Source organism: Anastrepha obliqua, chromosome 3 (assembly GCF_027943255.1).
Source record: "Anastrepha obliqua isolate idAnaObli1 chromosome 3, idAnaObli1_1.0, whole genome shotgun sequence".
Taxonomy (NCBI): Eukaryota; Metazoa; Arthropoda; class Insecta; order Diptera; family Tephritidae; genus Anastrepha; species Anastrepha obliqua.
Genome location: NC_072894.1, coordinates 23,056,660 through 23,073,066, shown reverse-complemented (window position 1 = coordinate 23,073,066; position 16,407 = coordinate 23,056,660). Strand labels below are relative to the sequence as shown.

The following is a 16,407-nucleotide window of genomic DNA, read 5'->3' as shown; positions in this document are numbered from 1 at the left end:
TTCGGTGCAAAGACACGGCGGGTCCACGTTTTGGCATATATTTCCAGACCCTAGTCATCAATAGGTATGAAAATTACCCCGTATTAAAGCACTTATCAACAGCTTTCATTTGATATCCATATTGTACAAACACATTCTAGGGTCCACGTTTTGGTCTCTATCTCGAGACCCTAGTCACGGAGCGGATGGAAATACTCTGAACTAAAGCATTCACCAACAGCTTCCATTTGATACCCATATTGTACATACACATCCGAAGGTTACCCGGGTCCACGTTTTGACCTATATCTCGAGACCCTATCTACCAATAGGTATCCATACTATACGGAAACCATCTTCAATACCTCCTTAACAATGTGTGTAAGTTTGGTTTAATTCGGTGCAAAGACACGGCGGGTCCACGTTTTGGCATATATTTCCAGACCCTAGTCATCAATAGGTATGAAAATTACCCCGTATTAAAGCACTTATCAACAGCTTTCATTTGATACCCATATTGTACATACACATCCGAAGGTTACCCGGGTCCACGTTTTGACCTATATCTCGAGACCCTATCTACCAATAGGTATCCATACTATACGGAAACCATCTTCAATACCTACTTAACAATGTGTGTAAGTTTGGTTTAATTCGGTGCAAAGTCACGGCGGGTCCACGTTTTGGCATATATTTCGAGACCCTAGTCATCAATAGGTATGAAAATTATCCCGTATTAAAGCACTTATCAACAGCTTTCATTTGATATCCATATTGTACAAACACATTCTAGGGTCCACGTTTTGGTCTCTATCTCGAGACCCTAGTCACGGAGCGGATGGAAATACTCTGAACTAAAGCATTCACCAACAGCTTCCATTTGATACCCATATTGTACATACACATCCGAAGGTTACCCGGGTCCACGTTTTGACCTATATCGCGAGACCCTATCTACCAATAGGTATCCATACTATACGGAAACCATCTTCAATACCTCCTTAACAATGTGTGTAAGTTTGGTTTAATTCGGTTCAAAGACACGGCGGGTCCACGTTTTGGCATATATTTCCAGACCCTAGTCATCAATAGGTATGAAAATTACCCCGTATTAAAGCACTTATCAACAGCTTTCATTTGATACCCATATTGTACATACACAACCAAAGGTTACCCGGGTCCACGTTTTGACCTATATCTCGAGACCCCAGTCACGGAGCGGCATGAAAAATACTCTGTACTAAAGCATTCACCAACAGCTTCAATTTGATATCCATATTGTACAAACACATTCTAGGGTCCACGTTTTGGTCTCTATCTCGAGACCCTAGTCACGGAGCGGCATGAAAGATACTCTGGACTAAAGCATTCACCAACAGCTTCCATTTGATACCCATATTGTACATACACATCCGAAGGTTACCCGGGTCCACGTTTTGACCTATATCTCGAGCCCTATTTCCAAAATAAAATATGATCCATGTTACTCGTGGATGATGTAGCTTTCGAATGGTGAAAGAATTTTTAAAATCGGTCCAGTAGTTTTTGAGCCTATTCGTAACAAACAAACAAACAAAGTTTTCCTCTTTATAATATTAGTATAGATTATGAACTGTTAAAACCAAGCGAAACCATCACTGTGGATCGGTATCGACTTCAAATGATACGATTGAACCGAGCAATACGCGGAGAGGCATGAAAAAGTGATGCCAAACCCGTTAAAACCTACCTGGAAATACTGAAATGAGAAATCCTACCCCACATGGTCTAGCTGATGAGCAGTTCCATTCATATGAAGACATCAAAAAATGGCTTGATCCGTGGATAGCCTCAAAAGATGAACAGTTTTACCGTGACGGCATACGAGATGGAAAGATGAGAAGAAATAGTAGCCACCGATGGGCAATACTTTCAATGATTCACTTGTAACCATTTTTTTTTTTTTTCAGAATAAAGTTGTATTTTCATCAAAAAACAGCGAGAACTTAGAGAACTAATACATAAAAAAAGTGTGATTTTTGATCTACTTGAAATTTGCACTTCAATGATCGTTAAAATATTTCAAAAAATTCTAAAAAAAAGTTTGAAAATTACCCAATTTTATACAAAGCTCAAAACTTTGCTTTATATGGCTTTTGTAGTATGAAAAATTTATACTACAAAATAAATATTATAGATAATTTATCAATATTTGGTGTACACTTTCTTTTGACGTTGACTGTATATGTATTCACTTAGAACTACAACTTTAGTGCTATATGCCTATCAAGTTAACAAACTTGGTGGTCCCAACCAACCAACCACTCATAGCTAATTTCTTGTTTTTTATTACCTTTAACATTTTTCAAACTTAAATTCTCGCATATTAGCCACCCTACACGTTTGCCTTCCAGCCCAGCGTACATTTGGATACTTTATTTCGGCTTATCTGCATAGCTTTAACGCCTTGATAATGCTGTTAGTTTGGCTTTCGAAGAGTCAAAATCACTAAAACTGCGCTCACCAACCACATCACCTTTGGTCTTGAAAAATAGTTGCCATTAGACGCACACAAAGCTTTTGAGAAGCAACAACAACAAAAATGTTATGCGTGTAACAACATTTTGACATTTTTCTAATCCTTTTATTTTGTAATTCAATTTTTTTGTTCGATTATTGATTGATTATTCGAGTGAACAGGCGTGTTAAACAAACTCACTCACTTGCTTTGAGATACTCATTTGCCTATGCCTGTATGTATCAAGTTTATACCGCATCGAAAATGTGGCTACATAAAATATTGCTGCTATTAGAAGTGTGAGTCATTAAACATTTTTTAAGAAACTTTTGACGTTGCTCCCTTCTGGCACTTGGCCCCAAAATGTTATTTATAAATTCTGCTGTAAGGTCATGAACGCTTGGATGATTTCCAAACAAAACGAAGGCCCATAGTAGGTTCAAAGGAACATTCGTATATCGTTCGTACTTCCTGTTTTCGTTCGTAATTCGCACTTAAATTAATCGAATTGCAGAATTCTCAAAAATGGTCAAATATCAAGATTTGGCAATGCAAAGCAAAATTGTAGAAGTAACTTTGGCTGCTACGTCATAGGGGACTTAGCTCAGCAAATCAGCTGATTCCTTCAAATTCGCTTAGAGCCGATTAACTGTCTCATCTTGGCCACACCTTATGAATTCTTTTCGCCATGTTCAGGCTTGACGGAAGCCGCACCGCAATTATCTTATTTGTAGTTGATTCAGTTTGAATTTCTATGCGAATCATGAACAAATCGAAAATTTATTGAAATGAACCAACCAAAACAAAAAATGGATAAATTCAAACAAAGAGGAAGAGCAAAACATATTATCAAAAATCATTTAAAAAAAATTGTTATAGCAAATAAGAGACCAAATTTTTTCAGAAGCAGTGTTGCGCCTCCAAAAATAGCAGTTGCATCTTTTGAAGCAACTTCTTCTTCTTGATTGGAGCGATAACCGCTTATGCGATTTCGCCAAGGTTAACAAAGCGCGCCAGTCGTTTCGTTCTCGTGCTAACTGGCGCCAGTCGTTCTTCACTTGAGCTCTTCCTCTGTTCTGCTTTCTCTTCCGCTGTTCCCACCAGTTGGTACCGCATCAAACACTTTCGAAGCAGGAGCGTTTGTATCTCCACTCCTCTCGGAGAGATAAAAAGAACTAGAACATATTGTTTGCAAGTTGGGAAACAACCATCACAAAAGCCAAGGCTATCAGAGCTATGACGCATAACACTCCCAACCTCACCATAAACGCATCAACGATCGAGGAATTGAACTCTTCTACTTACCTGTCACTGACGATAGCATTGGCGAATGGAGGATCCAGTGCAGATATTAAAGAGCGAATAAATAAAGCACAGCGCTCAGCAAACTTAGCTCCATACGGCGCTTATAACAAAAATATTTGTACCCAAACCAAATTACGAATATTTGAGTCTAACGTAAATTCGGTTCTCCTTAGCGTCTGTGAAACATGGAACCTTTGGCAAAAAGATGCGCAAGCACTACACACTTTTGTTAACTGCGCTGTCTGCGTAAAATCATGCGCATGTTCTGACCGAGCACCTTTCAAAACACAAAGCAGAAATTTGTTGGAAAAGAAATTACCAAACGGAAAGGGTAACACTACGCCGACCTAACAACGACTTCAGTACAGCTGCAGTTGAGTGGAGCCTAAGATGGAAAAGACAAATAAAACATGGAATGAAGTTAAAACAGTGGCGTAAAATCGGACCCATGTAGTACAAACAATTTGTTGAGGCCACATTTCTACGCTCCAACTGTAGCTAAAGGAAATTATATACTTACAAGTATATATGTTCCATATAGGAATAAACGGACCAAATTGTTTACTCGATCTTGAGTTTTTTAGGCGTATTAGCTCAAATTTCTCAGCCCCTTGCACAATGAATTCATTGTTTACCGCTTTTGCTCGGCATGGTTTGAAATATGCTTTAGTTATTTGGAGACCGACGGCCGAATGAGTTGGTGCATAACTACCGGTTCGAAATCACGGACATGAAATGCCAAATGATACAAACAATTTTTCTTTCTAAAAGCGGTCGCTTTTTCGCAGGCAATGGCAAACCTCCGAGAGTACTTCTGCTATGAAAAATCTCCTCATAAAAAACATTTGACGTTCCGAGTTGGCATAAGACTATAGGAAAACAATAAGACGCATACCACAAATAGGAAGAGGAGCCTTGACAAACACCCAAAAAGGGAGTATACGCGAATAATTTAAAAAAAGCTCCCCCAAGATTGTTAGTTTTTTTTTCCAATTTTCCCCTCCCAATTTCCTTTCCCGCCTGCTATTAATCAACCTAAAATCGCTTGATTGGGCGCAGGTCGAATCTTACCCTTTTTGGTCTAAGATATTTAAAACCAATTGCGAGTGCAATGCAGATATTGTTTGGGCTTTTCTCGAGATTACTGAGATCTCAAATTACATTTTTTAACCATCTTGTCAATCGGTTGAATTCCAAAATCTGTTTAATAAATATTGAGTACAACACTCTTCGTTTTAAATCAGGTGATCTCGGCAGTTTTTACCGTCTCGCTCCTCTGCAGACCTGCATGACCCACCTTAAGAGGATTTTCTGGTACAAAAAATCTTAAAAGTAGGCAACAATCAGCTTACGATTTAAAATTTGCAAAAAATATTTTTAATGACATCAAAATAATACGATCATGTGTGTCTTAACCACAAGTTAAACAAAAAAAAAATTCCATAAAAACTGTATATATGTATCAGAAACTGGATCTTCATTGTAACTCGCATTTACTCGCTCGTTTGAAGTGTGACAAAAACAATTAGTCATGAAGGTTAGCTGGTAGATGATTTTATTGGCTTTCGAATACAGCTATTTTCTATATCAAAATATATGGTAATGACTAATTATGACACTTTCCTAGTGAGATCAAAATAGAAATGGCTGCCTATTCCTAAAGCGTTCGAGTTGGACCCCAACTTTAGGTCTTTTTCGTCAGGAAATTAACCAGAAAAACTTTAAAGTCTAACTAGATTAGATTTTCTACGAGGTTTGCACTTCGACCTCTTGATCCGTTGTTGCCCTCTACTCATCACAGTACCTCGTCCAGACCCAGTTCCCTTAATAAACTCAGAATACAGCTGGCTTGGATTAAGCGTATGTGGCTTTCTTCAGGCTGCAGTTGGCCGAGATGTCTCAACCTTCTTCCAGGAGTGGTCGCAAAAACGCCAAGAATCACCATACATATCTTGATCTTGTGGAGATGGTCTGTAAGAAAGCCCGCAAGCATTCTAAGTTTATCCTTGGGGAGGGTTATGAATAGTTTTAATTTCTTTTGGTTGTACATTCCCATTAAGGATTTCGCCTGGCGTAGCCCCATAATTTGGTGCCAGCAAACACTCCTTAGCTCTTCAATCCTAAGCTTCACCTTGATGGTGTGTTATCTTATAGCAAGGAATAGCTAGGGTCCTATTAATGACGAGGTGGCGGCTCCTCGCGTAAATGCGTCCAATACTTCATTCCTAATTATACCCCTGTGTCCTGGGACCTTAATTAGCCAGATGTGATTGTGCATTCCTAGCAAATTCAGATTCTCGATACACTAAGATGAGGACTTAATCTCAGAGCATGATAGAGGCTACCCATCGGCACCGAACGCTTGGTTCTGGCGCCGTATATTCCAACGCCTATGCCTTCTGGGATCTTCGTGTGCTCCAGTGGAGGGTGCACTTCTGGAGTTTACTTTCTACTCCAATTTAACTTATCGTCCAGTTCAATCCTGAACTTCTTTTCGAAGTTAATGAGTTCTTACGTTGATAAAGTCTCACCAGTCGACTATAAAACAAAACACCCTGTATATCCATGTATCCCTGTCATCAATGAATTTGCAATTGAATTTTCTCATTTTGCCACTGTGATCAGCACTTTGGCAGTTGCAAATCTCATTTGAGATACGAATAATACAGTTATTGTGCAGTAGCAATTGTACGCTTATATTTTAGTCAATTTGCTAGCGAACAGTAACAATGAATTTGACCAGAAAATGTACATGAATACAAATTTTAATTTGGAAGTTAATTAAGCGTTTGCCGCAAACTAAATGACAATATCAAAGGCAATGCCAACAACTATTTCAATGTGTCTCCTTCGCTCAATAACAACCATGAATTAACAGCAAAATGGCAGCAACGGTAAAATGCAACGCCGCGCGCAAGAATACCTACCTGCCACAGCAACCACAAATGAGCATGAGTCGGTGGCCACGGTGGCAGTCACGGTGAATGAATGGCAATATACCATGGAAAATTATTCGATCGAGCACGAGCTACAACAGCAAGCCCCTCGGCGAAATGACCATGTTAAACGTCAGACAAAAGCAGCTAGCCACCGCCCCAGCTCCAACAGCCGCGCTTATCCTCACTCGTTTGGTCTAACAGTTTTTCCCTTGCTTTGCATTGTTAGTGGAATACTCTATGAAATGGTTGCCATTGTGAAAATTTTCCCGCTGCCCTCATACTTCCGGCTATTCGTATGTACATACACACACATTCATTTGTATGTCCTTTCAAAAAGATTGTAACACCGGTGCAAAAGCAAAAACAAACAATTGAGATACTCGACACAATGCGAATACATTTCGTGCAACATATTACTTAACCCCACCAGGATGAAAACAGCAAATTTTGCATTTATGTATGTTTATGTTACAGTTGTGAAAATTTACCTTTTGTGCTTTCCTCGTGCGATTGTGTTGTTGTGCCCTTTTTCATTGGGGCGGTCACAAAAACCCACAAAATGGTCTTCGCGTTGTCCTTTCATCCACGCCATTGCCGATTGGTATTGTTGTTTGTCCCCATAGTTTAGCCCAATCCTTCCCCCACTTCGTATGCCATTGTACATTTTAACCGCTGCGGGACACTCTTGAAAGATGTATAACAACAACTTTTGGTTTGTTTTTCTTAGATTTATAATTGTGTCCTTTGCGGTTTTCGAAGGCTAATATACAACTCCCCAGGAGTAAAGCCAGAGCCTAGTTGAGGTGGGAGTGAGATGGTTGTACGGTTGAGGTTGTGCCAACTTAACGCATTCAGTTTATTACATTGCTTATTGGTGCTTGTAAACAAGTCCTTTTAGGTTAGTCAACCACCAAAAGGACAACTGTGGGAGCATCAAAGAGAAATGTTATATTAATAGTGCCCGAAAATGCTTTGAAAAATTACTATACATGTTTGGATATACAAATATTTACATAGGTTAACTTCAACATCGTTGGGCGGACTCGGTCTAAGATGCGCCGTTTTAGTTCTAGTTTCTTTATCCTCTATCTGTTTCGAGATATGCTGCTTAAAGTATGCTAAACCCAACGTTTTTCATACGAGTGAACTTCGCCGCTGCCACATTCTCAAGCCAAGAGCGGTAACAGCGAATACCGTAGATAATATGAGAGCAGTTAGGATTCTCAACTACATAAAGGAAGTTTTCAGGGAGTAAAAAGCGCTCCTTGCAAGACTTAACCCTAAACTGCTGGTTAATTTTTCCTATAACCTGCGTTTTTTCAATCAAAATATATATAGTTTGAAATTACTTTTTGTTTTCTCCAGGATCGGAATATCTGAGTTTTGTTTACAATTTTTTTATGTATGTAAAGAGTATTTTTTCTTAAAAAAAAGGTGGATGCAGTTTCCTGTAATCGATCAGATGGAACGGGGAAGCGCCCCAAATATTCCTTTATTAAAAAATCTTAAAAATATTCCAAAAGCATAAGAAATAAACTAAATGTCTTATTTGTTCCTTTATTAAAAACTAATTTTAATAATCCTCCAAAAGATTAAACCAAAACAAATTTTTCATTCCTGATAGTTTTGAGTTTTTTATTTAAATGCCAGCTAACCGGCGGTTAATCCTCTAATTAATTTTATTAGAAATAAACTGGGTGATGCTCGCTAACCGGGCGTTAGAAAACCCCTTTATCGACTAAATCTTCATTAAGGGCTTGATTAGACGTTTAACTTATGAAAACGGAGCTTAAAAAAGAAAGTAACGAGATTATCAATAGGATAAGCTCAATTCAGTCAAATGCCAATTTGGATGGGAGTTTTAGTATGAGTATATCAAAACACAAATCTATGCTGGAAACCAGCCTCAATTGAAGTATTTAAAGACACTATAAATATAAAGAAAAAGAAGGGCATGAACGTTTATTTATTTACTTAGGTTAATTTGTGAAGCAACATCACGACGCATGCCACAAATAGTAGGAGGAGCTCGGCCAAACACCTAACAGAAGTGCTCGCGCCAATTATTTATTTATTGTTTTATGCTACCGGAGTGGACGGAGTCGACAGATTCAAACAAAAACTACTAAAGTTGAAAACTGCATATTTACTTAATGTTCTGCGTTTTTTTGATTTGGCAATTTTTTGAAGTATTTTTTGAAGAAGTTTGATCTAACATCTCTTTGTTCCGGAATAACATTAAACAGCGACGTTTTATGAGGTCTGAGAGGAGTGGTATAAGGCCTTTGCAGAGGGTCGAGAAGTCGTGAAAGATTTGCCCCGATCTGGTCGCCCATCAACGTCTTCAACGGATGAAAACGTCGACAAAGTCAAGGAAATGGTGATGGAAAACCATCATTTAAGTTTGAGGGAGGTAGCGTGTCTCACGAATCAATTCGTAACATTTTACACCATCAATTAGACGTGAGACGCGTGGCTGCTCGACTCGTTCCAAGAGAGTTGAATTTCTTTCAAAAAATTCATCGAAAGAAGGTGGCTAAAGACATGCTTGAGAAAGTTTATTCGGACCCAACGTTTATCCAGCGCATTATAACAAGTGATGAGACGTGGGTATATGAGTTTGACATGCAAACCAGTAAGCAGGCGGCTGAATGGCGCTATCCACATGAGCCGAAACCCAAAAAACTACGTCAAAGTCGGTCAAAAGTGAAAGTCATGCTACTTGTTTTCTTTGATTATCATGGTGTTGTGCACTTGGAATTCGTACCAAATGGTTCTACGGTAAGTAAAGAATGTTATTTGCAAATTGTGCCACGTTTGAGAGAAAACGTGCGTAGGAAAGGGCTCAAGTTGTGTAAAGAAAGCTCATGGATCTTGCACCATGATAACGCACCGTCTCACAAGGCTCATATTGTGAACACTGTTTTGACCAAAAACTGGACAAATATCATCGAACAACCACCGTATACACCGGATTTAACCTCCTGTGACTTTTTGCTTTTCCCTAAAACTTAAATTGCCACTCCGCGGACGCCGCTTTGAGTCGATAGAGGCCATTAAGGGGGGATTCTACTGTAAAAATCAAATTTTCATGGATTTTGTTTTCATACTTGTATTAATTTAATTAGTAAAAAAAAGTTTAGGGTTACATAAACACAGGTCTTGAGTGTACAAAAAAATTGTTTAAATTTATTTTCATTTCAAAATGGCAGCTGTACAGCCGCTCCCCTGAAACGCCTTTTCAAATCTGCCCACACTGTCGCGCATTTAAAAAAAATCTGAAATGAAAAAAACCAAATTTTTTTTATTATATATCATTATTTTTAGTTGTTAAGCCTATTACTTGCAAAAAACAATTTTTTTTGTGAAATTTTTGAAGTTTTTTAAAAAATCGACATTTTTTTGTTGTCATTTTGTTATTAAAAAAGGGGTATAAATAATAAATTTTTTCCCACCATAGCTTTAAAAACTAGTAAATATTGTTAAAAATATACTATCAAAGTTTGAGCTTGATATGTTAATTTTTCACGGAGCTGTGATGTGGGCAATTTTGAAAACGTGGTTTCGAGAACAACACGCTTAAACAATTTTTCATACTTACAGCTTATACCTGTTGAGTAGCTGTTCCAGCTCCCCTCTCTTAATGCTTTATTCTTTTATCCGAAATAATATCCAATGAGCATTTTCAAGGTCAAAAGAATCTATAGATATTCTGACATGGTAGGATATAGATATAGATATTCTGAAGGTTGGAGTAGGGAACGTCTTATCTCTTGATCAAGCGCATATGACCGTAAACCGCTCGAGCGCTCAGTTTATACCAGCTTTGCTAAAACTTTTATAACTTGAAAACTATTCAAGATTTCTTTTTAAGATTTTCATGGAACATTCTGGAGTTGTTTCTGAGTATGTTTCAACAAAAAGTAAAAAATCGATTTTTTTTTTTTAAGTTTTACAGTAGAGGCCCCCCTTAAGGAGAATTCGCTGAAGGAGCTGAAGAAGATCGCTTCAAACGTGTTTAAAAGTGCTTTGATGACTAGGCTAATCGTTGGCATATACGAGTATGTATTGCTTCGAATGGAGCCTATTTTAAAGGCGACAAAATAAATTTTGATGATTAAGCAATTATTTTGCGTTTTATTGAACAATTCCCGGTACTCTTTTTAGACAGAGTGTAAGTTCAAATTATCACTTAATGATTTTTTTTTAAATAGTACCGAAACATGTATGTATATATAATTCTTACAAATACTTTTAGGTATATGAAGTCTGTAAGAAACCTTGTATTTCTAGATTTACTAAATGAATAAATGAAATTTTGGCTCCGTCTACTCCTTTCAAGCTTTTTTATGTTAAAAAAAATTTCGATAAAATCGCAGAAATAATTGAAATTGGCCGGCATGTTAGTCGCCTAGGAGCTGAAGATCGACGATAAAATAGTTTTAAAGCAGTTGCGCAAAAATTTTACGCAAAAAAATTTTTCTCAAACTAATATATGGCCCTTATTATGAGCAACATTCGACCTTCGACTGTAGTCGAAAGGGCTGATCGAACGAATTTTCATTTGGTATTATGGTGCTCATTCGTTGAAGAATAGGACTATTGTGAATTTCGATCGCTCGACGCATTTACAATAGATAATTTTTTCTCAGCTGATACAGCAAATCAAAGTAAAAACAACCGATTGTGTTGAAATTCTTTGCTAACAACATTTTTAAAAGTTAAAAAAAGTATTTTTTGTGAAAATGAGTACAACGTAGTTGTGGTTCGACTATTCATCGGACGATGAAAGATTAGTGGAACTAGATAGAAGTAGAAAACAGTTGAGGGGCGCATCCAACCCCCTAGAAATGGCTTCCACTGAGTAAGTTTAGTATTTTCAAAATGTGTTGACGTACTTAATATTACAGAAATTTCCTTACAGATTTTTATAGAACTTTAGATTATCTAAAGAGGCGTTTATGAACCTACTGTCCAGTACAGAAAACTAGTTGCAGCAGTGCACCCGAGCCAAATCCATTCCAAATATGTTAAAGCTAGCCACAGTTCTGCGATTTTGTGCTCAAGGATCGTACCAATTGAGTATTGGTAATGAAGGTATGCTAGGACTTGCTCAACCCACTGTGTACGATGATGCTGAAGATATTGAAGTGGAGTCAAATAACGGAGAAGTAGAAAACATAAGAAATGAAATTTTGAGAATATTATAGAAAAATCTAAAAAGTATTAAATAGAAACCTTTACGCCACAGTTTCTGTTTTATTTTTGTTATAAATTTTCTTTATTCGTCAATAATATGTATTTCAGTTCCTCTACGTATTTCAGCCCATACCAACCAAGGGAAAATAAAAATGTATTTCTATAAACATCACAAAAAAAAAACCATTATTAAGCTTAATTCATTTTGCTGCCGTTCTCACTGGTGGTTCCAAGCAATTCAGCTCCGTTGTAAATTCCTCCCATTTTTTTGCTGCTTGAACTTTGGTGCAAATCCCTTTTGCGAATTGTGGATTCGGCTTTCTAATTGTTGTTTGGTACTCACGACTTTCGACCTGCATAAAATTAACAAAATTAGTATATATTTATTATTTGGTTACTATAAAACCATAAATAATCGCAAACAACTTACACTTTAACAAGTTTTCCCACATTACGCTACGCAATCGAAAGCAAAATTGCATTCGACTCTAAATTCGGTAAACAACGAAAATTTCGATAGGGTTGCACCGCTCATAATACCAAATTGACATTCGATCTTCGACAACCAACGAATATCGAAGATCGAATGTAACTCATAATAGGGGCCTATAATATAAAAATGAATCGCAAAATGTGTTGGTAAGCGCATAACTCAACAACGCATGAACCAATCTGAACAAGTCTTTTTTTTGAATGTTCCTTGAAGTCCAAGGATGGTTTTAACAGCGAAAAAAATTCAAATAATTTCCGGGAAACCCCTAAAACAGCCCTTTTCTCTTTCCCATACAAATATTACGCGTTCGTGGGTGTGCGTGTTCGGGTCCGCTAGTATTTAATATAAAAAGTTAAAGAAAACCCAAACAAATTTTGTTAAAACTGATTATAGTTAATTATATTTTTTTTTCGTTTCGAAACTTTCAGACACCTTTTTGCGCACTATATATTTTTATTTTTAGATAAAAAAATTAAAGAAGTATTCACTATTACCTACTTATACATATTAGGCTTGCACGTGCTTCGAGAGGTGATCCGCGGCATGTGAATGCAAATATAAACACGAAAAAAGAACGAAGTAAATACTCAAATTCTCTGTGTGCCTTTATATTCTTATATTTGTTGCAACAATCCTGGGACCTTTATGAATTTTATGCAATTTAGAGCATTTAATGTAATTATGGCTACGCGAGCCACTACAAAAGTCAAGTGGGCATATAAATGGAGAGAATGTGTTGAAGGTGGCACGTGTGGTGGTAACATGCAGCAGGCGTGCCACACGGCAAAAGTTGCCATATTATATGTGCATATGGAAGAGCGCGAAAAAGTATAATTAAAGGAAAGTGTAATCAGCAACGTGTGTGAACTTCTGAAATTAGTTAATTTTATTTATTAGATTAATAACTGCGACCATATCAGCGGCAGCCGCGAAGAAGCGCTAAGCTTGTGCGAAGGTATGGCAGGGGTTGGTTGGCGAGTTCGTTGGCGGCAATGGCAAATACTCGGGATGCCCAATAAAGCAAGAGCGCAGATTTAAAAAGCTTGTTACCTTGCGTCTGCAACGCACCAGTTTCTATTTGCCCTGAGGTGTGCAGAAAGCGTGTGTAAATACGCGCACAATACGCACTAAGCAAGTATTCAACATATGACAAAGAAAGAACAGAAACAGCACAACAACAACGATTGCGTAACATTGAACATAATGCAGATAATTAGTTGCCGAAAATGTAGTACATAAATAAGATGGCACACATGTGTTAATGTCGCGGGAAAAAGCTGTAGTTGGGCGCGGTGGAGTGTGTGAATAAGCGGAACAGCTTCTAAGGCTTTTATTACACTTTGCGGCAAGGCGGCTCATTAGCAGTTACTTTATACAATATAATTTTTGGTAGAATTTTTTACATTACGAGGCAACATTCAAAAATGAGGTAAATGAAGAAAACAAGCCCTCAAGGGTTGGCTGAAGATTTTTGAAATCCGTGCCACATAGTCGCGACAAATTTGCCACATAAATAAAAATTATTACTTCCATAAGGCACAAATGTGCTTCAACTCGTTTATGTAAATTCTGCATGTGCGTGTGTATGTGTATTTCTAAATGTGCAGTTAGTGTATGTGTATGTGTGCAAAAGCACATGTTAAGATACTTTGTACATATGTATTTACTTAGTGCTTGCATATTTAGATATATTAGACCATAAATTTCTACACGTGTACCCAGCAACATGCGCGCGCCAAAGTCTATAATCGTGTCGCAGCGCTAATGGCAGCCCCTAATGGCGCTTAACGGTATTTTAATGTTGGCGCTTATGCATGACTCATGGCCTTAATAAATTCATTAAAGCGTGATAATTAGATCTTTGTTCATACGAGTATTGTGCGTACGCACTTCATGTAATTTTATTTTATTAATTATATTTCTATTCCATTTTTGTGATTTCAGAAGGCGAAAGAGGAAAAACCAACGCCCGAAGTGACCTTAGCGCATAAGAAGGCGAAAGAATGGATTGTGGCCATGGCCAAGGCTAACTATCAGGACTTGTCCAAACTGGCTAATGAATATCCAGAATTGGTCAAACTACAAGTAAGTCAAACAAATTTGTTTCTTTGTTTATTTTCTTCTCAACCAAAAATATACATACATACAGGGTGAACGATATGAAGTGTTATCTATTGAAAACCCCATAACTTTTTTGTGTGAAATTAGTTTTTATTGATTTCAAAGACAAAATTGTTCAAAAATGATTACAATTTTAACATATATTCACTTTAGCTCCATTTTACCACCTTTTGCCTTGACTATAGCCTTCAAACGGTCAAAAATGAGTTGCATGCTGCACGAATGTGATCTTGAGGTATTTTGGCCCATTCTCGTATAATCGCTTTTTTCAGCGCATCCATACTGGCAATTTTTTTAGCCCTCAAATTGCTGTCCAAGCAAAGCCATTGTGTGGACGAAATGCAGTGTGGAACATGATTTTTTAAACATTCTGGGTTCACACGAGCTTTATGAGACGGTGCCGAGTCCTGTTGGAACGTCCATAGTCTACGACCGAAATGTTTGCTTTTCCACGGCTCTAAAGCAGCTTCTAAAACATTTTCCCGATAATAAGTCGCATTCACTTTAACACCAGGATCGATAAAAACGAGTGGAGAGCGCCCAGTTGTTTGGCCATTTTTCTTCCACTTCGACGTGGATTTCATTCAAGTCGAGCCTTCACTTTCCGAACCATTTCTGGTGTTGTTGCGGTTTTTTTGGTCCACCTCCATAGCGTTTTGGCTAACGAACAATGGCTGGTTCTGATTTTCCAGCCAAATATAACGCAATCACACTATTACGTTTGAATCCCATCACAGAAAAAAAAATCAACAAAACTGAGACGCAAATGCTTTTGATGGCTTATAAACAATATATTGAACTGTCATTAGAACAATTTTGACGTTGATGTCATGAGCTGTTTTACAGATACAAGCAGTGTGAAGTTGGTAACACTTCATATCGTTCATCCTGTAAAATACTTACGATCTGGATGCCGTGAGCTTTACTGGAGGACAGTATTCACGTCGTGTTGTAAATGTTACTTAAACCGATTTAGTGTTATTCGCTTTAGTTTGCAAATTTTATGGCCATTGTGTAATGTCATCGAGACATTTTTGCAATTTTAGAGATGCTTTGGCAAAATTGCTTACTTCATCGCCTCCGTTCACAAAAAACTATCTATCATTGAGATACAAGTTTGTGAAGTTATAGAAATTGAGATAGCTTTTTTCATTTGTAAAGTAGGTCACTGTGCCATACTCTCTCTATCAAAAACTTGAGGGATGTCGAGAAAAGCTGCTGTGCAAAATTCTTTAAGTTCGAAATCGTTGTTTAAATGTTCGACGAGAGGGTGCATTTGTTCAATGGAATCAACTGACTTTGCTCAAATACGAGTGAAAATCTTTTAATAAAAAAATTCCTATTAGTTTGGAGATAACAGGGAGTAAACTTGTGGGGCGGTATGGTTTAGGCTTATTTGAAATAAATAAGTTCTTTCTACAAAATTGTCTCGAAATCTCATGCATTCCTTATATTAAGAAAATGCGCAACATCCTCAGGGAATAAAATTATTAGAAATTTTGAACCATTTATTTATTATGTACATTATTATATTGTACTAAAATTTGATGGGCTCTAAATTAAAAAATCTGATTAAAAGGCTTGAGATTTGATTGAAAATTTGTCGAATTTTTTTAAGTCGTTGTATCTTTGATTTATATGATACTAGCGTACCCTCGCCCGCTTCGCTAGACGATAAATTCAATGATTTGCTGAAAGAGAATAAAATTAATACGAAACAAAGCAAATTCTTTGATACAATTTCATTCGAACTTTATTGTAACTCTTTTTGGTAGACAACGTTTTTTGGTTTTTTCATCTTTCGCGTGAATAATGACGATGGTTTGCCAACTTGTGAGCAAGCTACATACAATTGTCCATGAGAAAAAATTGGG

General features: G+C 37.3%; 1 protein-coding gene across 1 annotated transcript in view; it reads left to right on the top strand.

Moving 5' to 3' along the window:
• The window catches only part of LOC129240741 (ankyrin repeat domain-containing protein SOWAHB), a 146,825-nt gene that overhangs the window by 37,030 nt on the left and 93,388 nt on the right, over positions 1 to 16,407 (top strand). Inside the window, exon 3 of the mRNA XM_054876713.1 lies at positions 14,357 to 14,497. Coding sequence (XP_054732688.1) covers positions 14,357 to 14,497 — 141 coding nt within the window. The remainder of the gene's footprint in view (positions 1 to 14,356; positions 14,498 to 16,407) is intronic.